The sequence below is a fragment of the Calidris pugnax genome, unplaced genomic scaffold (genome assembly GCF_001431845.1).
Source record: "Calidris pugnax isolate Ruff unplaced genomic scaffold, ASM143184v1 scaffold28, whole genome shotgun sequence".
NCBI classification, from domain to species: Eukaryota; Metazoa; Chordata; class Aves; order Charadriiformes; family Scolopacidae; genus Calidris; species Calidris pugnax.
This window is the reverse complement of record NW_015090842.1, coordinates 10,257,667-10,284,914: the sequence shown is the minus strand read 5'-3', so window position 1 is coordinate 10,284,914 and position 27,248 is coordinate 10,257,667. Positions and strand designations below refer to the sequence as shown.

The 27,248-nt window shown below is 57.4% G+C and overlaps 1 protein-coding gene across 1 annotated transcript; it reads right to left on the bottom strand.

Moving 5' to 3' along the window:
• Window positions 1–874: 874 nt before the first annotated feature.
• TANGO6 (transport and golgi organization 6 homolog) lies at window positions 875–27,242 on the bottom strand. Its single transcript, XM_014942577.1, has 17 exons — window positions 27,040–27,242; window positions 26,644–26,760; window positions 25,521–25,671; window positions 24,590–24,714; window positions 23,903–24,065; window positions 23,265–23,347; window positions 18,011–18,123; window positions 16,396–16,572; window positions 15,018–15,144; window positions 13,975–14,154; window positions 10,834–10,968; window positions 8,502–9,002; window positions 8,257–8,314; window positions 5,932–6,084; window positions 3,276–3,427; window positions 1,977–2,090; window positions 875–1,270 (listed from the first exon to the last, which is right to left on the bottom strand). The coding sequence occupies exons 3-17, from the start codon at window positions 25,573–25,575 to the stop codon at window positions 1,094–1,096; spliced, it is 2,313 nt and encodes a 770-aa protein (XP_014798063.1). The 5' UTR covers window positions 25,576–25,671; window positions 26,644–26,760; window positions 27,040–27,242; the 3' UTR covers window positions 875–1,093.
• Between the last annotated feature and the right edge of the window lie 6 nt (window positions 27,243–27,248).

Below are 27,248 nucleotides of genomic sequence, written 5' to 3'. Positions count from 1 at the left end.
AGCAGCGAGCGCTGGTCCCAGCAGGTGCCCTGCAGGATCCTTCAGCCCCTGGTCATGCTCCTGGGATGCACGGCAGCCCTGGCATGGAGGGGGCTCCTGGTGCCTTGGTGAAAGGGCCCCATCCTCAGACCCTGCGGTGAGGGTGACCCTGGGAATGGGTGCAGGGTGAGCAGTGTTGTCCTTCTACTGGCACTGTGGAGGAGGATGGGTCCCCAGTGCAGCCCCACAACATTGGCAGTACAGGGGCTTGGCAATGCCATCTCCATTTCCCTCTGCCCTCCTAGGAAAATCACTAGGATTTGGCTAAAATCACAACATTTAGAAGCTGGTTCAGCTGTTGTCATCCCGTGCCCACGGCTGGCAGCCAGAAAGATTCCCTCCCTGTCCATGGGCACCCAGCAGTGAGTGTGCAGGTGTGCAAGAGCTGCTGGCCAGCTTGGCAGTCCCAGGACCCTCCAGCACCCCCAGGACCCCCCCAGCAGCCCCATGGTGTGAGTGTGGTGCCAAGGGAGGGCCAGGCAGGGCCATGCAGCAGCAGCCAGCTGCCTGCCAGCCCCTGGGGTGCATGGCTGCCCACAGTGGGGGGGTCAGACAGCAGATACTCCCTTCCCTCCCATTGACCCTCAGGGCATACGTGGCACCCAATGCTCTTTGGCCACAGGGGAGCCCAAGGCACCAGCTCCCCCAGCCCAGGGACATCCCTGGGGGATGATGCCCACCCTCCCAGGGTGCTCCCAGGGGCTCGCCAGGGCCTGCATCGCTGTTGCCACCCTAACCCTGCAAGGGTGAGCACAGCCCAGCCACGGGCCAGGCCATGGCCAGGATGGCACTCAGGGGCTTTGTGTGGCTCCCAGAGGTGTCACAGACACAGGGGTGAACATGTCTCTGTTTAATGCCCCACTCCATCCAAACGAGCCCTCACTGCCCTGGCCACCTGCCCTCCCTGGCCTTTTCTGGGCAATTCCAAGGCGATTTCCTCCCGGGCTGGCACCCGCTGGCAGTGTCCTGTGGGCACAGAAAATCCTTCCCCTTGGGGAGCCACTTGGTCCAGATGCTGGGCCAGGAAGAGTTTGTTTCTGTGGCCTTGGCCCTGCTATGGCAGCACCACTATCTTCTTCTCCAGCGTCTGCGGGGGGAAGAGGACCCTCCTCATCACCGTGTCCAGCTCCTCCAGTGCCAGCTGGGCGTGCAGCACTGTTGCACCATCGGGCTCAGCCACCACCACGTGCTTCAACAGGCGGTAGAGGTCCCGCAGGACGTCCTGCAGCACCTGGGCAGAGCGGGCAGGAGAATCGTCAGCACCCGCCGGCACCTTGCCTGTACCCGCAACAACCCGAAACGCAACCCTCGGCGTGCCCCGGCAGGCACGGTGCTGCCCCTTCCACCGACGCTGCCAGCGGGTGCCAGGACACGGCGGCACCACCACCACCACCACCACCCTGCCCCAGGCGTGAGCCCCAGCCCTCCGTGACTCAGTTTCCTCACACACCAGCAGCGCCGTCCGGCACAGCAGCGCGTTGCGGCATCCCTCCGGCACAGGGTGACAAGGAGAAGCTGAGATCCCTGCTGCTGGGATTACTGTGGGGAACCGGCCGTTTCCTCCACGGGAGCTGAGTCCCAACATGCTCATTGCTGGGAAGCCGGAAGGGAGGCCACGGCCCATGGAAAAACCGGGCATTTCCAAGTCAAATCAGCGACGAACAACTCCCACGGCTCCCAAGTGTTGGCACTGCCCCGCAGCAAGGCACTGCGCTGTGGCATGGCCAAGCAGCTCAGAGAGATGCCCCAACAGCTCTGCTCCATGAAGGATCCGGCGCTGAAGGAGCCCTTTGGTGGGGGAGGGACAAGCTGGAGGTCCCAGTCCCATGGGACCTTCCCTGGGCCACCCCTGAGGATCACCGTCCTGGTTCTGGGGGATGTGCAGGAGCCTGGTGGAGGCTGCCCCTGCCCAAAGGACAAGTGGGGAGGTGACCCACCTCGGTGGCCTTCTCGCTGAGCCCCCGCAGCAGCAGCACCACCACATGCACGGCGGCTCTTCGCACCTCGGCCTCGGGGTCTGTCTTGGCTATGGCTGTCAAGCAGGAGGTCACCTGTGGGGACAGGGCAGGGGGGCCATCAGCAGGGTCAGGAGGAGGTGGAAGGACTCGACAGAGCAGCCAGCCATGGCCCCCATCTTTGGGGACTCCCCTGGTGTGGTGGGGATGTCTCTCAGTGGCCTGGGGCTGGAGGATGAAGATGGGATCCCTGCACACAGCGTGGGGCAGCCCCACATTCCCCTGCCGGCACCCAACTGGGGGGGGATCGGCTTTTTGTGGGGCGTGGGACACTGAGCAGCCCTCCCTCCCGCAGGGGCCAAACGCCACGCAGACGCCTTGGAAAGCTTTATAAAAAGCAGGCAGAGTCGAAGGAACCTAATTAAACCCACGGCAGTGACAGCCGGGAGAATTAGCAGAGCTAGCGTGTTCCTGAAATAGCTGCGTGTGGTGCATTGGCATCTCATCAAACGCTGCCGGTACTGACGCCGAGCGGCTGCGAGCGGGAACCGGGGAGGAAGCCCGAGCGCTGCATCCATGATGTCTCCTGGCCACCCTCTTGCTCTGGGAGGCACTGGGGGCTGAAGCTCTGGCTCCTGTGGTGGCACGGACCCACCAGCTTGAGGGGTCCCAGACCATGATGCCAGCAGCTCCGAGAAAGCCCTTCTCAAATCTCCAAGGAGAAGACTCCCCAAGAGCCAGCTCACCCCATCAGGATCTCCTGCAGATCTGGCAGCCACATCTTGCTGGGAGCCCCCAGCCCAGGCAAAGGATGAGCACCCCTGCTCACCACCAGCTGCACATCAGCTGCATCATGATAACGGGTAGGGTAATGAGGTCTCATTAAGTAGGAGGAGGTGCCATTGGCAAGTATTAGCTGTGCCCCCAGGTATCCTCCTGTAGTAGATTTCCATGGGTGGAGCAGGCCCCGCTGCATTTCCTTGGGCTATTGCTTCCCTGCACAAGTGACATCTTCAGCTGATTATAAAGCTTTTAGCCCTAAAAATCAGGCCTAGAATTTCCTGAGCGTTTGCTTCAGGTCCAGTGACGTTTACACTCCGCAATATCGGCAAATATCACTCCTCCTTTACGGACCCCCCCCCCAGGCTGTTGTGTCCCCATCAGTGAGCACTCAGCAGCCCTGCCAACTGCTAATGAACCGCCCTCATTAACAAGCCCCCACCACGCTCCCCAGGTGCAGATCCGGGGAAGGGGTCGGTGGTGCTGGGATGGAGCCGATACCTCCTGGACGATGGAGCCCAGCTGAAAGCCGAGGCGCTGGCAGAGCTCGCCCAGGTTGGAGAGGCTGCTGGCCCGCAGCGTGCTGTCGGGGTCCCGTGCGCCCCTCAAGAAGGCCTGGATCAGTGGCTCCCGGTGCTTGAACACCATGTCCCCTGTGAGAGAGAACAGAGTAGCACGTCACGGGCAAGGGAAAACCCACGGTGACCTCCTGCTAAAGCCCTGGTGCTGTCGGGAGCAGCCAGATTGGGCCCCCCCTTGGCTTTGCAGCACCACTGAACAGCTGGGTGCAACATCTGGAGCACGGCTCCCCAGCATAAGGACTGGTACAGACAGAGCCTCGGTGGGGACTCATCGTGACGTCAGGGACAAGGATGCTGTGGGGCAGCCCCCCCGGAGTGCTGGCAAACCCCCGACAGACAGCACACACCCCACAGCACAGACCTTTGTCGGGGGCCGTTCAGTGCATCCCACCTTCCCCGCTCAGAGGTGACCGCAGACAAAGCACACAGAAAGGCAGCGCCAAGCCCAAATTCTCACCTAATTCAGCCGCACAACCCCCCTCCCCAATTAGCACAGGCAGGAGCTGCGGATGTGTGAGCCGCCTAATTAGAGGTCGGCGCGCTGAGCCCGTGACCGGCATGCACAATCACCCAGCACAGGAGGTGCCCCGGGATGGTGGCCACACGTCCCACGGTGTGGACACAGCTCCCAGCGGGCAGGGGCTGCTCCGGGATGTGCCGGGATGCTCCCGGATGCAGGGACATGAATAAGCCCCGTGGGCAGCACTGGGACCCCCATCACCCTGCACATGGGGGGCTCGGGGCTGCTGCTGCTGTGAGGAGGGGCTGGGGACAGGCCAGCCCCTGCCCTGCTGGCATGCCGACAGCCTGGCACCGGCTGTGTGCAAGGAGGGAAATACTGCATGCGATGGCCAAGAGCTGGGCAGCAGGTAGCCGGGTCCTTCTGTAGGACCATCCTGTCGTAGCTTCACTGTTCCTACATGGCCATCCCTGTTAACGATGGAGCACGTGCTTGGAAGGGCAGGGATGGATCCTCCATGGCACAGGGCAGGAGAGCTTGAGGCAGCACCATGATGCCAAGGATGGCCGTGCATCCGGGGGGAGTGCAGCCTGCTCTGTGCTTGCACCGTCAGGAATTGGGATTACGGCAGTGCTGGGTGGTCTGAGCATCCCCTCTGAAGCTGAGGGCACACTGGCCTCATGCTGGACGGCCACACAGAGAGAGCACAGAGCATCTCCCCGTCTACAGTGAGCAAGGCACGTGCTCCCTGGTGGAGAAGGAAAAAGGTCTGCTGTGGTGCACCCAGAGCAGATTTATGGGTTTACAGGGAAAGCTTAACAGGGTCGGTGCAAGGTCCCAGTGAACACTCATGCCCCACGTTGCTGGGGACAGAGGAATGGCACCGCACACTTGGACGCTGCCCATCTGCTGGGCAGTAAGTGCCCGCTGCAAAATGCCCCCCCGGGTAGGAAAAAAGCAGCTCCAGTGGGATGGTGGGCAGGGACAGGAATGGGGATGGGGCCAGGGATAGGGATAGAGCAGGAGGGAGGCACAGCAGTCCCCAGGCAGCAGCAGGAGGAGCTCCAAAGCGCGGCTGCACAGAGGAGAGCGTTTCTGGAAGCGCCGGATAAATCCTCACGCTTGAATCCTGAAGCTTTGCAACAAAAACAACTTTGTGCGATTTGTTCTATAAATACGCAGGCGAGCCGGGACGCGCCGGAGTTGCTGCCTGCGGCGGAGGCACCGCGGGGAGAGGGGGGAGCAGCGGTGGGGGCCGTGCCCACCGTCCCGCTGCCGGCTGTGCCGGGGGCAGCCGCCGAGGGAAACCCAGCACAGCATGGCTGCAGCGCCGGGCAAGGCAAGGGATGGACACACGGACATCGCCCAGGGGTGTTCAGAGACCTCTGCTGCCGCTCACACTGCTCGCTGGAGCTCCACGGGGAGGTGATGGGATTGCTGGCCCATAGGATGCCCCATCCCCATCCCGGCAGCAGGGCAGAGGAGCGGTGCTTGCCCTGGTGGGATGCCCACAGCTGGCAGAGCTCAGGGATGCCACCACGGCCAGGGGACTCCGCTGCGGTGGCTGTGCCCTGGAGGAAAGCTCCAGCAGGCCAGGCAACCTCTGCCACAGCCAACTCGGGGAACAAAGTGCCCAGTCAGTGACTAGGACCCCCAGTGGGGACACTGGCTGCCACCCTCCCCAGCTGTGGAGGGCTGCGGCCACACGCTCTTGCTGGCCTGGCCTCTGCCGGGGAGAAAGAGGAGGCGTTTTAGGACGTGTCCCAACAGCGGCTGCCGGAAAGACCTCATCCAGCTTCTACCCCTCAGCCCTGCGTGTCCGGGCACTTCCCGGCAGCCTCTGAGCCCAGCACTGCCGGCCGAGGGGACGGTGGGCTGCCGGCAGGATCCACCACCCTGCTCCTGCCCACTGGCAAACCCCAGCTGGCCACTCTTTTGCTTCCAGCGCCCTATGGTAGGGCTGTAGGAGCTGGTTCTCACCTCTGGACAAGAAGCCCATGATGGTTTTGCCCCCCAGACCTGGTTGCATGGCAGAGAGCGGTAAGGGACCCAATGGTGTCATGGCTGCTGGCCGTGGCCAGCATTGCTGTGCCCACGGACGTGGCTGTAGACTCACCCAGCACCCGGGTGACACGCATCAGCACCTCGCCCAGCTTCATCCTGGTGACAGCGGCCACGGTGTCCTCCGTGCCCCGCACTGGGCACCCGTACCGTGCCAGCAGGACAGGCAGGATCTGCTCCGGGTACTCACTGGAGAGCAGGGCAATGCCTGGGGGGAGAGCGAGAGGAAAGCGTGGGTCAGGGCCAGGCTGGAGGATGGCACGTGCCACCACCCTCGGCAGAGGGACCACTCCGATGTCCTCAGTGCAGTCATCACCCACCAGACCCCCTGCACCACCCTGGCAACACAGCCCATCCCACAGCCCCTCCACACAAAGCCACAGCACCAGGGCAGCCCAGTGCTGGGTCCGGCTGGGTGCCAAGCTGAAAAATAAATAATTTAGCAGTTGGCAGCAGGTGCCCACTAATTGCTGCTGGTTAATGTTCCTTGACCGAGCGTTGACTCGACATGCCGGCCGTCGGATGCTGCGGGGCTTGCCCCAGGCTGGCCCAGCATCGGGGCAGCGGGTACCACAGGTGACACTCGGGCACAGTGTCTGATTGCTGGTCCCAAATCCCTGCCATCGGGCACACGCTGCTGGTGTGTCCTTGTCCCTGCTGGGGCTCCACGGACACTCTGGGATTGCCTGGCCCCGGCTGGGAGCCAGAGCCCGGGCAGTGGGCGCCTTTCCGATGGGGAAAGGCAGCTGCTCTCCAGGGAAAGGGCGAGTGGCAGAGGCTGCCCCAGTAGTGCCAAGCGCTGAGTCAGGCCAAGCCCTCCAGGAGCAGCTGCCTTCACCTCCAACCCCGTTCCCCGGTTATCGGAGGATGCCCGGCGTGGGTTACCCTCCACAAGCCCAGGCATGTCTGGTGGGGCAGCAATCTCTCCTCTGGCATCACCTCCCCAGAGCCCAGCTCTGGGATACCCAGCGGTGACACGACAGCCAGCTCTGGTCCCAGCACGGTGGGCAAGCCCTTCTGCGGTGGTGGGGAGCCCGAGCTGGGTGGCAGGGAGCCCCCCTGGCACAGTGGCCAGCCCCGTGCATGGCACGCCGCAGGTGCCAGTGCCAGCGCGGCGCGGGCTGGGTGAGTCACCACCGCAAGGAACCGCGTCAGGGTTAATCACAGCCGCAGCCGGGCTGCGAAACACGGAGGCAGCTGCGCAGGGTGTATTAATCACCCGGGGACGGTTGAAGCGTTTGTGTTTCACCTGCGGGGCAAGGACAAACCCATCCCACTCAAGACCGTACAGGCAGAGGGAAGCACAGTGATAAGCTCCTTTTCCAGCTAAGGCTGAGGGTTCCCTTCCCAATGCCAGGCGAGGCTCCCGGCGGTGCCGGTATCGCTCCGGGCCATGGGAACGGCACCTCCCTTCCAAGTAACCCGGCACACCGCGACCAGCTGGCACAGCCGTTCCACAGGACACTCACGTCATGCCATCTGTGGAGGCACCTGCCTGCAAACCCCAACTGGCTGCCTGGTGGGCACGGGGCTGCCCTGAGCCTGTCGGAGCAAGTGTGGACTCCAGGGTTTCCTGGGAAGAGGCATCAGCAGTGGCAGCACTCAGTGACCCCAGCACAGGCAGGAGGGCAGCGAGCAGAGCTCTTCTCCTGCCAACCTGCTGCTCCTCACCTCCTGCCTGCACAGCTGGGACCAGCGCTGGGGCTGGTTGTGTGCCCGCTCCTGCTCTCCCCACTCAGGGGGGGCAACAATTCACAAGGCCATGAGAGGCAATGGATCTGGGAACCAACGCAGAGAAAGCTGCTATGGTTCAACTTCCATGCATCTGGTTGGCACCAGTCGGTAGTGACCACCTTGGCCGGAACAGAGGGACATGGCAGAGCCCCGGTGGGTCCCCATGGCCCTGGTTCCTCTGCCAGCCTCAGCTGAACACACCATTGAGCCAAAATGTCACTCAGGTGCAGGGCTGGGGTGCCAGGGCCATGCCCCCCAGTGTGCTGAAACCACAGCCCCAGGCCAGTGGCATGGACCTGGCATGGGGATGGTGACTGGCTCCCAGGTGTCCTTCCAGGGGATGCCCCGAGGGTGAACCTGCCCCAGGCTCCACTGAGGAGGCACTTGTGGTCTGTGCAGCTCAGCAGTTCAGTCAGAGGGTAAATGAGCTAATTACCCACTGAGTAAGCACAATGGGGAGCTGAAGCCTGCCGGCTTCGGGAACACAGCACAGAACCTGCCTGTGGCTCCAGGCTCCACCAAACAGCACGAAGACACGGTCCAGGGGGGCAGGAGACGCTGAGCAGCTCTGCGTCTGCCCGAAGGCCCCCCAAGCAAAAACCCTTCTATGAAGCACCAGCACTTGCCCCAGATGGGCATCGCTCACCTTGGATGGCGGAGAGGTAGACGAAGGCGTCCTCATGCTGCATGTTCTCCAGGAACACCTGCGAGGAGGGGGAAGCACCATTGGCACCGGCCCTGCACCCAGTCCCTCTTGCCTGGCACCTTCAGCTGATGGTGACGGCAAGGTCAGAGGGCTCCAATCATAGGGACTGTCCCCAGCCTACCGGCACGCTCAGCCCCAGCTCCACACCACAACACAGAACAGGGACCATGTCAGGAGCCTGGTACCTGGAGGAGTTTCTCCTGAAGCCGAAGTGCCTCTGGATCCTTCTGCGTGATCAGGCTGGCGAGGCAGCGCAGGGCGGCAGCTCGGCTGGGGGGCTGGGGGTCGTAGGCTGATACCAGGAGCTCCTGGAGCCCAGCTGGAGCTGGGCTGTCGGCACACGGGGATGGAGAGGGACCCACAGTGCCAGGCTCATGGCTCACACTCTGTTCTTCACTCCTCTCCCTGGGAGCCGAGAGGCCATGTCGTGGTGGTGCCCGGCCACCCCCTGGGCTTGGGGCTCCACCGGGGGTGCCGGCAGGGCTCTGCGCTCCCATCCCTGGCTTCTTCCCCAGCACGCTGTCGGCAGCGGCACCCACCGTCTCGGGGGAGAAGGCGCCGTGGGTGCAGATGGCGATGCGCAGGTCTGCGGCCAGCTCCTGGGTGAGGGGCTCGGGGTAGGTGCGGGAGAGTTCCTCCAGCAACGGCACCAGCCGCTTCAGCACGGCAAAGTCACTGGATTGCAGCTGTGTGGGGGAGAGAAGCAGCACTGGCACAGAGGTAACGGGAGGTTCACTCCTCGGGATGCTCCTGGCAAGGCAGGTCCGTAGCTCAGGGGTGCATGAGCCACTGAAGGCACTTCGTAGCCCCACGGCAGCACCAAGCTGGCTGCTCTGTCTCCACCCCACAAACACCACCCAACTCCAGGCACCATGAGCTGCTCCTGTGACCCCAGTGCTGGTCCTAGCCATGACCACACCAGCCCGAGGTGCTTGGGGAGAAGGTGGGAAGGGTGAGAGCCCAAAGGAGAGCTGTGCCCGTGCGGGACCCTCACGCTCAGCATGGGGCCTGAGCTGGGGACATCCCTCCCACCATCCTGCCAGGGCCACCTGGGGTTTGCCTTTGGTCCTGCTTTCGGTCCTGCCTGGAAGGCAGCTCCAGGCAAGGCAGCTGTGACATGTCCCAGGGCTGCAGCGCCCGAGGGGGAGAAGTTCCTGCCCTAACCTGGATTTAACTGCTAATCCCAGAAGCAAAATCTGCAAGACCTGAAAAGTGATGCTTTAGCAGACATTTTCGGGAGCTTGTGGATGTCTCTGTAAAAATCCCTTGGCCACTGAAACCCAAACAGTTTTGCAGCTGCCTCCAAAACCTTTTGTGTTCAATTTGTTAAGTTGTTCCCATTAACGCCCGAGTGGGAGCGGGAGCTCGCCTGGGAGGGGGCCCATTAGAGCTGCGAGACTCTGGTTTTAAGTTTTCTTCAACTAAATAATGCCTCTTTTCCCAGCGTTAGGAATTTAGCAACACGAGACAATAAATTATCTTTTTCCACTAACAGTTGGGTTTTCCTTTGGGCGAGCCCGGGGATGAAGCAACCCCAGCAGCTCGGTGATGTAAGTGCAAGCCAGGCTGATTGCAGCGCGCTAACGAACGTGCGATTGCTCCCCAGTATCAGCAAAGCAGACTCCACATAACGGGGTAACCGGGCAAGGTACCGCTTTTATAGAGGATTTCAGAGAATGATACAGCCCACACTGGGAAGTTCATTGCGCTCCAGAGATGGAGCCTTGGATGTGTTGGGATGCAGAGTTGGTATTTAAAGATGCTGTATGTGACTGCGCTGCTCTGTCAGGACCTTCTCAGAAGCAGATTTTTGATTATAAATTAACTGTGCTCTCAGGGGTGCCCTGCCAGCATTGCACCCTTGGCCGGTGCCCTGGCATTGCTCTGAGAAAAAAATAACATATATATATATATATATATATATAGGGGAGATGCTCCATCCCTCTGATATGAAGACAGGCTGAGAGAGCTGGGGTTGTTCAGTCTGGAGAAGAGAAGGCTCCGGGGAGACCTCATAGCAGCCTTCCAGTATCTGAAGGGAGCTACAGGAGAGCTGGGGAGGGACTCTGTGTCAGGGAGTGCAGTGACAGGACAAGGGGTAATGGTTTTAAATTGGAAGAGGGGAGATTTAGATTAGATATTAGGAAGAAATTCTTTCCTGTGAGGGTGGTGGGACACTGGAACAGGTTGTCCAGAGAAGCTGCGAGGCGATGAGAACATCCCTGGAGGGGTTCAAGGCCAGGCTGGATGGGGCTTTGAGCAACCTGGCCTCTGCCCATGGCAGGGGGGTTGGAACTTGATGATCTTTAAGGGCCCTTCCAACTCTAGCCATTCTATGATTCTAAGATATATACATACACATATACACACTCTGGGATTAAAGAAGCACCCCAACCTGGGGAGCACCCAGAGCACTGGCTGCAGTCCCCCTCGGCTGGTGGCAGCAGCAGGACAGTGCCTGGTCACCCCTCTCCCCGTATCCCATGGCCACCGAGCCCCCCGGCTTCGCCCCCTCACCTGGACGGCTCCCCCGAGCATGGCGGCCACGAGCCCCATGGCCATGGCGAGGGTCTGCGTCTCCGCCGCTGCGCCGGGGCCCTGTGCCGGGCTGAGGCAGGCCCGCTGCAATGTGGCTGCCACAAACTCCTCCACCTGCCACAGGAGAGCACAGGAAGAGCAGTTAGGGGGAGGGAGACACCCAGGGGGTCCCTGCTGCCTCCCCAAGGCCAGACTTTTGCTGTCTCTCTTTGCATCTATTTGACTTTTTCTTTTTGAAGTGCAATTTTCTATGAACCCTTTGTTTCCTTCTTGTTGCCACCATCCCGACCTTCCCTCTCAGACCCATCCCAGTTGCCTTCCCAGCTCCCTTGCCCTCAGCCCTGGTGAGCCTGGGGGATGGCTGGGGTGCTGGTGAAGCCCAGCTGGGGATGCACCAGGAATGCAGGAGGGAGTCTGAGCTCCTGAGGTGGCTCTAAGGGTGCTGGAGCCCCAAACCACTGCCCACCCCCTGGGGAGTAGCACAGAGGGGGCCCTTTCCTACCCCTTGTCTGGGCTGAGGTCATTCCCAGCCACCTGCCCTTGCCCAGGATGGCCCCAGCTCCTGTGGCTGCCCCATGGTTCCCCCGTATCAGACACCACCCAGGGGGATGGTGGAGTCTCCTTCTCTGGAAACGTTCAAAACCCGCCTGGACAAGTTCCTGGGCAACCTGCTCTGGGTGGACCTGCTTTGGCAAGGGGTTTGGAGTAGATGATCTCCAGAGGTCCCTTCCAACCCCACATGATTCTGTGATGCTGGAGCCCAGCCATTTACCACGTGTCTCACACTTGGTGATTTTCTCACAATACTTTTTTTCCCCCCAGCCCAAGCCCACAATGATGGTGCCTGGCTGGCACTGGCCTTCTCGACACTTGGCACCAAACCCTTTGATCCCATGGGCTTCCTGCACTTCTAACGGAGCTTGAAATCAGTGAGTTATTTTCTCCAGGTTCTTTGCCAGCTGCAGCAGCACCCGGGCACCCAGCCATGCTGGGAAGGGGCTGGATGGGGGTCGCTACCCCATAACAGGGCTGTTGCAAAATAAGAGGAACTCTTTTGTTCCTATTTTGGAAAACAAAGTAGGAAGGCAACAAGGTACTATTGCACCAAATCCCACACTTCCAGCCTCCAGGGCACAGGCACAGGGTGCAGGCAACGCGTTTCATCATCAGCAGCCGAGCTGATTGCCGCCAGCTTCGTTAAGCACATCCCCACTGCAGCAAGTAGGAAGGCTGGGAGAAAAGGCTTGGGTAACCTTCGGGGCTGATTAGCCCAGAAATGAAATGCCGTCAAACAGCAAGAATAGGGAGTAAAAACAAGTGTCAGAACATCTGCTCTCCCAAAACAGTGACACACAAGCTGAATGGGTTGAAATTATATTTAATACGAAAAATAAGAACATCATACATAAATAATCCGCCAGCAGATAGCTACTGAGAAAAACAAAAAGTTAAAAAAAATTCCTAATCTAGAAGGACAGTAAAAACATCCTAATCTAGAAGGGAAAAAAACACTTGAAAAGTAAAACACTGGGACATGTTTCTGTCTCATGCAGGAGAAGAACATCCTTGGTGTACCAAGGAAATCAAATAAGTATCGTGAAACTCTGTTATGAGAGGTGGAAATGGTAAATATATTGTGCAATTGAGGAGGTTCACAGCTACTGTCACTCCTGGGGTCTGGCTTTGGGAAGAAGATCCCACTTGCTCCAACCCCGTTATGTACACAGCCATGCTCCAGAGAGCCCACAGAAAAAGCAAATGCCCTGGAGGAACCCCGTGCTGCAGAACCTGCTTATAAACAGCTCTGCAACTGCTGTCCCCACCCGAGGGAGCCCTCCCTGAAATACAACCCCCAGGTGGAAGTATAATGCCCTTTTTTTTTTTTTGTCTGGGATTCTTTTTGTGGTGGTTGTTTCCTTTTATCCCAACACTCACGGTTGGACTCAGAAACCTGGCAGAATCCTTCCCCCATGTCCCATCCCGACTTCCTGACCCAGGGAGCGGAGCCGTTCGCGCTGGGAATGGGTGGATGGGAAAGGGTGGGTGGGATGGAGAGGCAGGTTAGGACAAAGCGGTGCCGGCTGCCGCACCCACCGGCTGGGTCCCCTCTGTCACTGCAGAGCACACACAAAGACTCCTTTGTCCCAAGGAGAAAAGTGAGGAAACCTGTGCTGGCAGTGACCCGCTCTGCCCAAGGCAGCCACAGTTAACTGCATAACCAGGTCACTGAGTTACAAAAAAACAAAAAACAAGACAACAAAGCAGGATGAGGAAATTAAAATACATTGATCAGCTGGGGAATACCGCGCTGCCCTCGATGCCCAAACCTTCCCAACCTGGCATGGGGCAGGAAAGCTGATCCCCTTCAGCGCTGCCGCAGCGTGGGCTCAGGGCAGACACAAGGGTCATATTTTAACAACCCTTTTTGGTAGCAGGTTTGAGGAGCCCCATTTGGCCTTTAAATGATATTAAATAAACTTTGCAGCTGCCCATTCATGAAAAAGTGCTGATTGTATGAGCATGGTTATGCCAACCCTGATAACCGGACACACCACTCGGGGTGGGCGTCCCAGCAGCAGAAACCAGAGAAGAGCCACGAGGGGCCTATTCAGGGATAGGGGACAAGTGGGACGTGGTGGCAGTGCCGTGCCATGTTCATCCTGCAGCACCCCGGAGGCAGCTGCCAGGGCATGCCAGAAAAACCAAGCACCACCACCACGGACAGGCAGCAAGAACTCGCTTAAAAGGTCTGCTGGGTACAGGTGTCTTTAAGCTTTGTTAAAGTTGGAATAAATTTTGCTCAAAATAAAGACAAGAAGCTGACAAACCAGAGTTCTGATTAACACACAGACTACCCTCTTGGCTTTTAATACACAACCACGGACACAAATATGAAGATGTCTGCTGGGCTGCTCCCTCCTGTCTCTGCAGCTTACTCTGTCCTTCCTGCTGGCACCGCACAGGACGGTGTCTTGTTGAGACACTTGCAACTGGATCAATAAACTGCTTTTCCTGGGGATGCTCTAGCTTTCTCCAGCTGTCTCTTAGTCACTGTCTCCTTAGATCCCAGCAGCCTGGAGCTTGGTCTGCCACACGCTCCAGGGCTTTGCCATGACCAACCTGAACAATGTCTGTGAAGATGGTGTCCGAGACACTCTCACACAGCGTGGCCACGAGCTGCAGGACCAGCAGCTTCCTCCTCTGCGCAGCATGGTACTGCTCCAGCTCCAGGAGACTCCCTCCAGGCTCTGCAGCTAAGTTTGAAGCCTCCTCATCCTCTGCAGCCACACGAGTCAGTGCCTGCCGGGAAAGAAGCACAGGGAGGCAATGGTTTAATAGAGGCAAATCACCAGGCCAGTGGTCCTGGGCGCAGCAGGTCCTCGCTACCCACACCTCTACTCTGCTGCAAAGGGCTCCTGGTTACCTCCCCCTCTTTCAGCCTTATCTCGTTCCACACACACGCGTTTCAGCGGCCTCTGTCCCCATGGACACCACATGGAGTATCACCTTCTCCTAGGGCCAACATCCTCTGGGCTGTCAGGCTTGCTGGGTCTCTGCTTGCAGCCTTGCTTCTGGCTTGGCTGCTCACAAAGGCACCAGATCCCCCGTCCCCTTTGCAGAGCTCACACTGACTCCTCACACAACCACGACCTTCCACTCAGTACATCAAGGTCTGAGAGCTGCCCACAACTCCTGGATGTCCCATCAGTGTCACAGCAGCGTCCCTACACCCAGGGTGCTGCCACCCCAGCACAACTACAAGACAGGGCTCAACCTGAAGCATGGGCACAGAAAGCACAGCCCAGCCCAGGCTGGAACCACAGGGGCTCGGAGCAGGATCACAGGGAGAAGGTGCCCCTCTAGAGCCAAGGAAGCAACAGGGATTATTCACAGCTTCAAACACACCATTAAACTTCAGACATGCTCCTGTTGTTGAAAGAGTCCAAGGAGAACGAGGGTTAACCCTCCAGGGACCAGGACTGCCGCCCTCTCCCAGGCTCTTCTGCCTGCACAAAGCAGGATCCTCCACCACGTGCCATATCCTGGCTCAGTGCTCCCGAGGTTCTTAAGGGGACACTCGGTCCCTTTTGCTGTCTGCACACAGACCTCTTGGCCCAGTGTTCCCGCAGATGTGCCTCAAACAGAGACTTGCTGGCCCTTACCTTCAGGCACCGGATGAAGAAGTCTCCAGCTAGACCACTCTTCTGGCAGTGAGACAAGAGCTCCACTAAGTTCTCCACACGGCACTGCTCTGAGGAAACCTTCTGGTAGAGGGCCTCATCTTCATCGCTGAAACAGGCCACTGTGTCACCAACATGAACATACCCACACACCCCCCCCAGGGCTGGCTCTAAATGACTCCATGGCACGGCGAAATGCCGCTTCTGCCTTCTCTTGGAAACCTTCCTCCACAGCACCACCAAGCCTGGAGGGCAGCTGAGCCAAACTATTGCTCAGTTCATTTGGTCTACGTGATCACGCACTCAGTTTATTAATTAACCTGCATTCGTTAAAGGAATAACATCAACAGTAACCACAAACGCGAAACACACGTTTGATCCAGCCATGCTATAAAGAACAGGATTAGTGGTGGCTAATTCATGCAGTGGTCATAGCCGTGAAAGTAGGACAGACACCGGCAGAGCCATGGCCGTTAAACAGTAATTTTAAAGTATACCCAGTTTAACCAGTGCAGACCCCGGGGCAGACCTTCTTCTAATTCAGGTCAGGAGGAGATGGAAATGAAACCAAACCAAGCGTATTTGTACAAGGTTTTGTTATGGGCACACACACAGCTCCTGGCACACCCACCCCACAGACACTCCTGGGCAGGAGCTGTGAGCTCTGCCGCCTCGACAGCGCTGCCTTGGGCTCGTACGGCCAACTAACAGCTAGCCCTCCCTGCACCAAATGTCACGCTGCTGAACGGTCCCAGTGTGCGTGGCTGGAGTCTAATGGCTGCAGTTTATTCCCCACATGGCCACGCTCTGCCTCTACTTGTAGAGACCATCTGCAAGAGCAGGAGGGGAGCTCAGTCGCTGGCTCTACCACACTGGCATCGCTAGAGTCCTTGTTGCAATGGTGCCACCTGCGCCCGAGGGATTCCACTCGCTCCATACAGCCGTGATCTGCCATGAGACAGGCACAGGCTGGAGGGCAGCAGTTGAATTTGGGGAGCATTGGGACTGAAGGAACACGTCCCATTCCCAGACACCCCACAAGCAGCACTTGGGACTCAGGGAAAGCACACAGCGAGCGCACGCTGACACTCAGACAGAGCGTGCTGCTTTTCAGGGCTGAAAGTCAGAGCTCTGTGCCATGTATGAGGAACCCAGAGGCTGTGTGGAGCATTGCCTGTCTGAGCAGGGCGTACACAGCCATCTACCTGGGCACCTGGGGGGATGAGACCATGATGGGACAGCACCAGCAGCCCCATGTTCACCTGGGTTCTCTCTGCCAGGCATGCCATGAAAAGCCCTACGTGCTGAATGATGCCTCGGGACTGCTCTCCACACCTGGCACTGCCCCAACAGTGCTCACCTGATGGTCTCCTCCACTGCGATGGTGGCACCACCTTCGCTGCCCACATGGAACCGGCACCGCGGGTGGAGGCCACACACGCTGCTGTTCAACCCTGCAAAACCTTCCAGCACGGCCAGGGACACCTCTCGCTCCGACTTCTCCAAGAACCACAGCAGGATCTCCTGGCACAGGGAGCTGGCAAGACAGAGAAAGCAGTGGTGACTTCGCTGTGCCCACTGCACCCTTCCCTGCACAGCAGCACTGCAACGGGACCACACGCCTCAGGGTGAGGGGAAAGGACAAGAACGCTCTGGAGCAGCTACAGACACTCCTTGGGATGCTCTGGGCTGACAGCTCTGGCAGCTGAAGGCATTCGTGTCAGTTTATAAGGGGATCAGCAGCACATCCTGTCCTTCTGGCATTCCCAGATGGAAGGATCTGGGTGCTCTGAGATTTCAGCCCGGCGAGGAAAGGGAGCACTCTGTCTGAACAGCATGTCTGTACAAGGACAGCCGCTTCCACACAGCCTCAGCCCGGTGCTCCACGCCAACATGACAAAGCACGGAGCTGTCAGCTGTGCCAAGGGAGAGGAGGAAGGAGACAGGGAGCACTGTAAGGTGGCACGGAAAGCCCTGCCAAGGAAAGATGCAGGTTAATGAGGTGCAGTAGCAGCGCTATGCCAGGGGTCTGGAAATCCGAACACTTCCAGGCAGCTGTGGTTTTAGTTAGCCCTGCCAAATTCCTGTGCAAACAGAGAAGCGAGCAGCGACTCTGTTCACCCAGCAGCAGTGTTAACTTGGCTTGTTCTACGAACTTGCCACAGCACTCACTACTCTTTGAAGTGATTAATGACATCTTTAATAATAGCAGAGGCTGTGTCTACACAAACCTTTTAGGGAAAGCCTCCAGTACCCACATGCCAGTATCTCCGAAGCGAAGTGTAAACCCACCAGGAGTGTATTTACTAGGCTGGTCCAAGCTCGGGGCAGCCCAGGAGGAGAAAGGAGAGAGGACAGCCAACACCTGGCCACCACTGTCCCTGCCACCACAACTGACACACGTGATGCTCACCATCATACATCAATCCTGAGGGAGCTGGGCACAGCATGGGGGACAGCTGCCCAGAGGCAGGTCCTGCATTTATCAGGTGAGAGTGATCCCTGGTCAGAAAAAAATGATCTTGTATTTCTAAGAGCCAGCGCTCAAGTTGTTTTATGTAGTTTTTACCCTGTTTCTAAATCCCTGCTACACAAATCCCTCTGACACCCAGCCATGTCCCAGCGTCACCATCTCAGTCCAGAAACAATCACAATTCCTGCTCCCAGATGAGGGGGAGCACTAAGAGTTAACCTGCACTACCAAGGTGCCCACCAGGCACACTTGCCTCTACGCTGAATGTTTTGGCTTTGGGGAAGACAAAAACTAACAGGAGAACTGCTTCCTTGGGCACAGGTCTGCCAGTAAGGTCCTGTACCTTGCCCATGCCTGCAGTTATTGCCTACTTTGAATGAGAGCTCTTCAGGGTGAGAAAATAAATCTCAGCTTCTGTATGTGCCCACACGGAGCACGTCCTTTGGAGGTGGGCAGAACAGAGATGAAACCCCAGAAGAAGTCATGCACAATCCTTTCTTACCGTAAGTATGACACATTCTGCTTGGCGAAGGAATAGAGGGAAAAAACCACTCCCAGGACTGACTGCAAGGATCCCAGCAGCAGGCTCGAGCTGTCATTCCCAACCACATACACCTACAGAGAGAAGGGCACAGGGAGGAGAGTCAAACACCTGCATGGAGCAGGGGGAAGGCAAACAGAAGGACAGAAAGCATGTCTCTGTGCAGAATGGCTGCTGCCAGGGAGAATGGCAAAGGGTTTCCAGCCTCTGTTCCTTTCAATCTGGAGCCTGTTTTCCCTGATTATGCCATATTCTGTATTAAAATAGCCTTCAGTACCACCTTTCTCCTAGCATTTGCTTAACCACATCAGGGCTCCAAGCTACAGGAACAATGCAGCAAGCTATCCAGGAAGTCTGCTGCTTAGGGGTAAGGTCTTGCGTTACACAGAGGTGCAACAGGAACCTTTGAATTAGCAAATCTTTATGGAAATATTGCACCTGGAGCCAAATCTCAAATACAGATCACTCTCTAGCAGGGCAGCTGGGCTGACGTGTGCTGAGCTGAGCAAGTGGGCCGCAGGGGCTTTGAGGGGGCTGTAGGGCCCTGCTCCTCTCCTCCCTCTCAAGCAGCACCTTCCTGAACCACTCCTCCACAAAACCAGCACCCCTGTCCCAGGGAAGCCACTGTCACCAGCTCACTGCACACAGGTCCAACCGTGCTGCCCAGAGGGCACAGGAAAAACACTCAGAATTCTTATGACATTGCATTTCCTTTTGAATCCTTTGAAAGAAATTATTCAAAACTAAAAGCCAGGTAAGATGCTGGGAAGACTCAGGTTAGAAGTACCATGCTCAGGGTTTACTCAGGGTTGTTGCATTCAGGTCCCCATTTTGTCAGGCTCTAACTCCTTCCATAGCTTTCAGTTTTTTAAAAAAGGGGGGAAATAAAGTCTTTTCACAAGTTTTCCAAGCGATTTCCAGCTGTGTCAGCTGGTGAATTACCTGCTCAGAATATGCTGTGCCTTCACACCAGAGCACTCCCCACACCTCCAACCTCTGCAGCTGGAGAGCAATTGCCTGCTCCAGGGCTAGAAGTGGCCTGGGGACAGACCAAAGAGCTTTTGCTTGCTGGAGGCAGTGTGACAACCCAGGTAGGAGGGCTAGGAAGGAGATTGTCCTGATAACATTCTGCCTTGCTGTTATTGATGCAAACCGACCTTTTTTTCCTGTGTTAATCCCTGTGGAGCCATTCTTCCTAACCAGAACCTTTTGTACACAAAGCCTCCCTGATGAAGCCCCAAGGATGGTTTCCCACTCAGCATCAAATGACACTTGATAGGCAAGAAACCCCCCCGCAAATCCTCAGGCTGGAGTCTCCGTCGCTAGTCTGGCTGCTGTCAGGCCTCCAGCGCTCTGCCATTAAAGGAGGGGCCCGCCCCAAACTCCCCCAGCACTCACATTGTGAACGGCAGCCACAGAGCAGCCCTCCAGACTGGTCTCTGCCTGCCAGCTAGTTACAACAGATCATTACCACGCAAAATACTACAACAATCGCAGCATTTAAGAGCTTAGCCTGCCTAAGGGCATGCCAGTAAGCAAGTCACCAGCTTCTTAAAATTGAATTCTTGGGCTGGAGATGTCCTTCTGGGTTGGAACGCGCAGCAGAAAGCTGGGCTACTGTCAGGGCAGGCAGCGAAACCTGCAGCGCAGCACTGGTGATATTAGTGGGAACGGTGGAAAAAATGAGCTGTGAGGGAAGGTTTCGGAAGAACGGCTTCCACAGAACAGCCCTGTTCCTTCATAGGGAGCACAGGAATGGACCTCACCTCTCCCCCAAACACCAGAGCCAAGATCTACACTGCTGAACACCCTGCTTGTTGCTGCAAGGGACCCCCTGCAGGAAGGAGCTCCACAGAAGGTGCACAGAAGGTGCTCCACAGGCCTTTAGAAAGGCCTGCAGTGACAGGACGAGGGGCAATGGCTTCAAGCTGGAGGGGAACAGATTTAGACTGGAGATTAGGAGGGGGTTCTTTACTGTGAGGGTAGTGGAGCACTGGAACAGGTTGCCCAGGGAGGTGGTTGAGGCCCCATCCCTGGAGATATTCAAGGAGAGGCTCGACGAGGCCCTGGGCAACCTGGTCTAGTTGGGGGTGTCCCTGCTGACTGCGGGGAGGTCGGACTAGATGGCCTTTGGAGGTCCCTTCCGGCCTGGGCAGTTCTATGATTCTATGATTCTAAATCTGCACCATCCTGCCCACAAGACACTTCCTCTAACACAGAAGGTGGCCTGCCATTGGCAAAGCCAGAGCACTTCTCTGATGAGACCTCAGTTTGCTTCCATTTTCCTGAACTCTCCCCATCCCTCAGCACCTGATCAGGGCTGGGAGAGCTGCTGAGCTTCAGCTATGCCTCCTGAGCTTCAGCAATGTGTCCTGCTTCGGCAGCTGGGCACACAGACCACCTCCAGGCACTGTCCTGCACCAAGAGCAGCTCTGGAGAGCAGAGCAGCAGATCTGGCTGCTGTCAGGCCTCCAGCGCTCTGCCATTAAAGGAGGGGCCCGCCCCAAACTCCCCCAGCACTCACATTGTGAACGGCAGCCACAGAGCAGCCCTCCAGACTGGTCTCTGCCTGCCAGCTAGTTACAACAGATCATTACCACGCAAAATACTACAACAATCGCAGCATTTAAGAGCTTAGCCTGCCTAAGGGCATGCCAGTAAGCAAGTCACCAGCTTCTTAAAATTGAATTCTTGGGCTGGAGATGTCCTTCTGGGTTGGAACGCGCAGCAGAAAGCTGGGCTACTGTCAGGGCAGGCAGCGAAACCTGCAGCGCAGCACTGGTGATATTAGTGGGAACGGTGGAAAAAATGAGCTGTGAGGGAAGGTTTCGGAAGAACGGCTTCCACAGAACAGCCCTGTTCCTTCATAGGGAGCACAGGAATGGACCTCACCTCTCCCCCAAACACCAGAGCCAAGATCTACACTGCTGAACACCCTGCTTGTTGCTGCAAGGGACCCCCTGCAGGAAGGAGCTCCACAGAAGGTGCACAGAAGGTGCTCCACAGGCCTTTAGAAAGGCCTGCAGTGACAGGACGAGGGGCAATGGCTTCAAGCTGGAGGGGAACAGATTTAGACTGGAGATTAGGAGGGGGTTCTTTACTGTGAGGGTAGTGGAGCACTGGAACAGGTTGCCCAGGGAGGTGGTTGAGGCCCCATCCCTGGAGATATTCAAGGAGAGGCTCGACGAGGCCCTGGGCAACCTGGTCTAGTTGGGGGTGTCCCTGCTGACTGCGGGGAGGTCGGACTAGATGGCCTTTGGAGGTCCCTTCCGGCCTGGGCAGTTCTATGATTCTATGATTCTAAATCTGCACCATCCTGCCCACAAGACACTTCCTCTAACACAGAAGGTGGCCTGCCATTGGCAAAGCCAGAGCACTTCTCTGATGAGACCTCAGTTTGCTTCCATTTTCCTGAACTCTCCCCATCCCTCAGCACCTGATCAGGGCTGGGAGAGCTGCTGAGCTTCAGCTATGCCTCCTGAGCTTCAGCAATGTGTCCTGCTTCGGCAGCTGGGCACACAGACCACCTCCAGGCACTGTCCTGCACCAAGAGCAGCTCTGGAGAGCAGAGCAGCAGAGGAGGTGGCTGGACACCGAGCAGCAGCTGCTGAAGGATTACCCACCCACAGTTTTAAAATTAACTTCACGCACACGGAAATCCTCGTGTCACAGGCTTCATCTCACAATGGTCCCTGCAAAACAGGCCACTCATTTTTCCTCATTTAATACTACCAATGGGGCTAGACAGACTGTAATGCCTTTAACCCTGTGAAAGATATCAGCCAGGGAAGATGAACCACTAGGGACACCTCATGGAGACCAGCTGCAGTGTTCTCCCCAATTTCTGGGACACCTGAGGTGAGCATGCAGCCACTAACAGCACCCCCCTGCAGCTGAGCTGCTGCCCACCCTCCTTTTCCCATACCCATACGCTCTCTGCCTCCTAAGAGCAGGCACCAGGATAACTGCACCAGCTCTCCCACCTTTCCCCGCGGCTCCGTGATGCCTCTGTGCTCACCTTCATTCTCTTTTTCACCCTGGGGACAGCTCAGCAGCCTCAGAGCCACACTGAATCTGCTCACTTCACAGTGCCTGCTGCCTCAGCCTCACTGCCAACCGGCTGCACAACCACCCACCGACGTGCTGGGGGCCCTGCCAAGCTGCCCTGACTGCAGGGCTGAGCAGTCCAGCACTGCCAGCCGCTTGCCGATACCTCGAATGCCCTTTTTTCCAGGTCACTCATTCGGAAGCATTTTGGCCCAACGCAAGAGCTGGCTGCCGCCCATCCATCCCTCCACCAGGGATAAATGCTGCAGAAGCTGTAGAAAGGCTTCCAGCTCCAGCACTCTGGCTCAGGCTGCCCTCTGCAGACCTCAGAGGCAGGGAGAGCAGCTCCCAGCAGGTTCTGCCTCCCACACAGGTAGCACTGGGCTCAGTGTGAGCCACATTATCCATGCTCTACATGGAAGAAACTGAGGCACAGAGGCACTAAGAGCAGGGTGGGCCAGAGACAACCTGACAGGAGAGCTCAGGCAATCTCTGAAGATTCAGCACGTGCAGGATTCCCTGTGATCCTTCCTTCCCTCTGATCTGCTGCACAACTCTGATGTTGGAAGGTGAGCGGCATCACCTCAGACTGGGATTGACAGCCCAAGGCCACACATGCTACCAGGCCAGCGGTACTCCTGACTAGGACCTCCTGCCCACCACGCTGCCTGCTCTACTATTACCTGCTCCACTATCACAACCCAAGTCCTGAAGCTGCTCTGACAGTACACCCAGACCCAACAGTGCTGTAGAAGCTGCACAGTTTAGCAACGCTCAAAGCCTTGCTGCATCTCATGGAGAAAGAGGATATGAAAGCCCCATGGAGACTCTTGGCTACCAGCCCACTGCTCAGACACCAGAAAGACTCTGGGAAAAAACAACCAGTAAGAGTTCACTGCCATCTCGCAGCATGTTTTGGGGTGAGAACGCTTGAAAGGATGGAGGCAGTGCCTCTGATATCTGGCATAAAGCTGCAGTCCCACCAGCGCAGTGCTGCATACAAGGTTATTCTGTGCAGCTCTTGGCCTCACCTCAGCATCATGACTGCAGGAGAGGCCGGTTTTTGACACGGTCTAAGACACACACAGAACTGCTCAGAAAGTCTCAAACCAATTCTCACTTAGAGGAGTTTTCTCGCCTACCCTCAGGCCCAAATCAGACACAATACCTTGAGCACATCTTCCACACAGCTGCCGAGCTCTGCCTCTGTCACCAGCACGGTCCCTGCTGATAAATCTTCCACCGCTAGCTCTGAAACCAAAGGGCAGAAATATCAGCACCCACACATGCTGAGGAGTCTCCAGCAGAAGAGCAATCCCACCATGCCCAGCACCAGAAAGCACTTTGATAGTTCTCTTGCCTTCCCTCTCCTCCATCAAGGCAGCATGGGAACCAGTGAGCCCTCGTTAGTTGCGCTAAATATCACTGCAGTGTTGTAAACTCCGCAAGGTTACAAGCAAATCAAAGCAGACCACAACTTCTCGATGGATTATTCCCCAGGGAGCAGCCCAGTCAGTGTGGGGAACCGATGGCTTCCCTCCGGAAACCCAAAACAAGACTGTCAGGCTGGAGGGATTCCCAAAGAGTAAGTGGCAGAAGCCCCACTACTTGGCTCTTAACGCTGTAGTAATTTGACTCAAGTGCTAGTAAACATGGTGCACGCAGCCACCCAGACACGCTCCCAACTGACAGAGCACGCTCAGCAGCCCAGCTGCCAGCACCTGGGAAAATCCTGATGGAAAGACAAAGATCAGCGAGAACCCAGACCCTTCTCCGATACGGGGCTTGGCAGAGACGAGCCACTACCTGCTGTCTCCGAGCACCGCAGGAGCGGTGCCAACAGGGGCTGGAGCAGGTGCTTCTCTGCCAGCTGAGGGTGCTCTTTCGCCATGGTGAGCAGCGTGGTGGTGGCCACTCGCTGGAACTGCCGCGCTGTCAGTTTGTCCTGGATGTGCAGCAAGTCCAGAACCTGGAAGGAAAGCCCACGATAAAGGAAAAAAGAAAAAAGAAGATCAGCAGCCCCTTAGAAGGGAGGGGCAGGCCGACTCCTTGCAGCCAACGGCAGAGATTGAGGAGCCTCCTGTAAGCTGTTTTGCTGGACATTTGGCACAACATCCCGCATATGGAAGAGCCCATCTCCTTCCCATGCACACGTTAACACGGGATGCATTTCTGGGCTCAAACCAAGAGTCTGCACTGCTCCCAGAGCCAAAGGCTGGAAGCAAGAGTTCCTCAGCAGAGAGCTCACAGCGCACCACTGAACAGCTCGTGTGATCAGGCAACATCATCCAGCATTTCAATCAAATATGGAAAATTCAAGAGGAGGATGGAAACACGTCCCACTGCCAGAGCAGCAGAAAAACGACTCTACGTTGTCCTGGCTCCAGCAGGGCCAAGCTCAAGCAGAAGTGACAGTACTGACATGCTCCAAGCCAGGAGCCAGCTCCAAATGCCCAGCCAGAGCTGGCGTGTGGCAGGAAGAGAGGGACCTACCTGGGGGCACACCAGTTGGTAGTAGTCCTCGACAGAAAGGCACTGCTGTGGGCAGGAAGCCAGGATCTTTGCAACCGTGTCGCATTTTCTCCAGTCCACAGCTGCTGCTTCAGCACCAGCACCACCTGCTCCACCAGCAGAAAGCCAAGATCAGCTCAGATTGACAGCAAACTGCAGCCCCATTTCTAGCTGAAGCCAGATGTTTCTGGCCCAAAACTGGATTTCTAGCTCTTATTACTCGCTTCAAACCAAGCACCTTTCAGGTGACACCTGAATTTAATGACAGAAGGGGGAAAATCACTGTCCAAGACTTTTGATACTGGAAAATGACTGCTACAAGTAGCTGTATGAGCCAAAAGGTGGAGGGTGGCCATGCTTGGAGGGTGTCATCAGGTTAGTATTGGCTGGAGGAGGCTTTGGCACTAAAGACTGTGGGATCGATCTTTTAGAGAGCAACAGTTTCCCTCCCTGGCAGGAAACAGAGAGCAGGGGAGCAAGGCTGCTGAGCCCTGGAGCAGGACAGATCTCACTCCATCTGCAGCTGCTCACAGCCCAGCACTGAGCACAACTCCCACTGGATCAGCACAGCTCCTCGGAACAAACCATCCTCCGTACACACATGAGGTGCAACCCCATGGAGGCAGAGCCAGACCAAATTAACTTGGAGGCTTTCAGTCTGGACCTCAAACATGACAGTGTACCCCAAACTAAAGGCATTGCAGTTGGAAGGCATTCACTGTTTGGGAGTTCCACACAGTCAGAGGCACAATCTGCACGAGTGTTACAGAATCAGCTTGGTCTGACAAAAGCTGTTTCCCATTTCAGTGCTCTGATGGCCTCTCATGGGATGAAATGTCTCAGACACATCATCACAGCCTCTTTTAATCTGCGATGCTGGAAGCCAAGAGCAGCGTCAGAGCACCCTACTCACCGCCTGTTCCCTCCATGATGCCCCGAACCACAGCCTGAACCCCGTTGGGTCTCATTAGCCTCTCGGAGAGCAGCTGACCACAAAGGCGCCGCAGCCACGCCGGAGCCCGCACAAGGGACGGCTTTGTTTCTTCCCCAGGAGAGGGAGAATTCTGAAAGGAAACAAAGGAGCCGACTAAGGAGCGTATTTGCACACTCCTGTGCAAACCCTCACTAACAGGGAAGCAGCCTGCATCCCGACTTGAGACAGGAGCACAGGACAGGGAAACCTTTTTAAATAAATCACTTCTTCATTCAGCGGCACAAAGAGAATTAGGGCTTAATGAGAGAGGCCAACCTTCCCAGGAGCATCCCCTCATGCAGAGCTTCCCTCCTTTAATTAAAGCCTCTCAGGGTCAGGCAACAGCTCCGACTGCCTCATTACCAAAGCAGTACACAGGGGACTCAGGGGACAAGTGGGTTTCAATGCAGGTAGGGGGTTCTCAGCGGTGACCCCTGCCAGGACCCTGCACAGAGCACTGGGCTGCGCAGGTGACACAGCGAGCCCGCAGGCTCCTTGGTCAAACAAAGCAATTTGTTTGAGTACAAACAAAGAGCAGAGCTGCCCACAGGCCGTGAACCAGCAGAGCAAGCAGTTCAAATGGAAGTGCTTGCTCGGACACTCATCTCCCCTTCCCCACTGCCACCAGGCAGCCATTGACACGGCCACGCACAGCAGCTGGTGCCGAGGCAGCACCGCTTTGTCCCCTCGGGTGGGAAGAGGCAGGTTCTGGAGGACAAGGCAATTTGCTTGGCCAGGCACAGTGGATGGAAGGGCCAAGCCCAGGCGCCATGTGCTGCAAGGAGAGTCCTCAAGTTCACCCACGCTCGTGGGCACACACCCACACACAGCAGGGCCTGAGCTGCTGCTGCCCAAGCAACACACACCCAGAAACTTCACCCATGTGTTCGTACATGACTCAAGGACAGGGTTGCTGCACCAAACTGGTTTTTAAAGGTGTAAGAACATTTCCAGGAGAGCAGCAAAGGCACCCTCAGTGCGCTGGCATACACAGTCCCAGCATGGCGGGCGATAAAGACGCTCACAGTGCCCCGCGGGGGCTGGCCTCGCTGCCCATGGGTACCTGCTTGGGCCGGCCCTGCAGGACGAGCAGCTCCCGCACCGCCAGCGGCTGGTAGACACGGTCCAGGACTTGCCGCAGGGTCTCCCGGCACCGCGTTCGCTCCGCTTCCGAAACACCCTGGAAAATAAAAACAAATCCCAGGGTGTCGAGGACAGCTCCGACGCTAAGCCCACCGGTGCCCCTCCAGACCCTCGCCAGGCTCCCCATCCCATCTCTGGCACGGAGATTAATGTACACACCACAGGAGCTGCCATGGGGCTGCGCAAGCCAGAGCCCAGCACAACTGGGGGCTCGGCCATGGAGCACAGAGAGCGGGCTGCTGGCCCTGAGGTGTTTTTGGCCAGGCTGGGTACCCACGCTGGCACAGGGGAGTGGGAGAAGAAGGGACCCACGGACCTGGCTGTGGGCGGCGGGGCCGTGGCCCAGCAGGCAGAGGCCGGCGAGGAGGAGGCCGAGGTGGCGGGCGAGGAGCGGGCCACCCAGCGCCGGGTGCTCGGCCAGCTCGGCCAGGGCGACGGTGGCGGCGTGGAGCCGGGCCCCGCGGGTGGCAGGAGGCACCGGGCACGGCACGGGGGGCCCCGGGCGCTGCCCCACTCCCGGCGGCA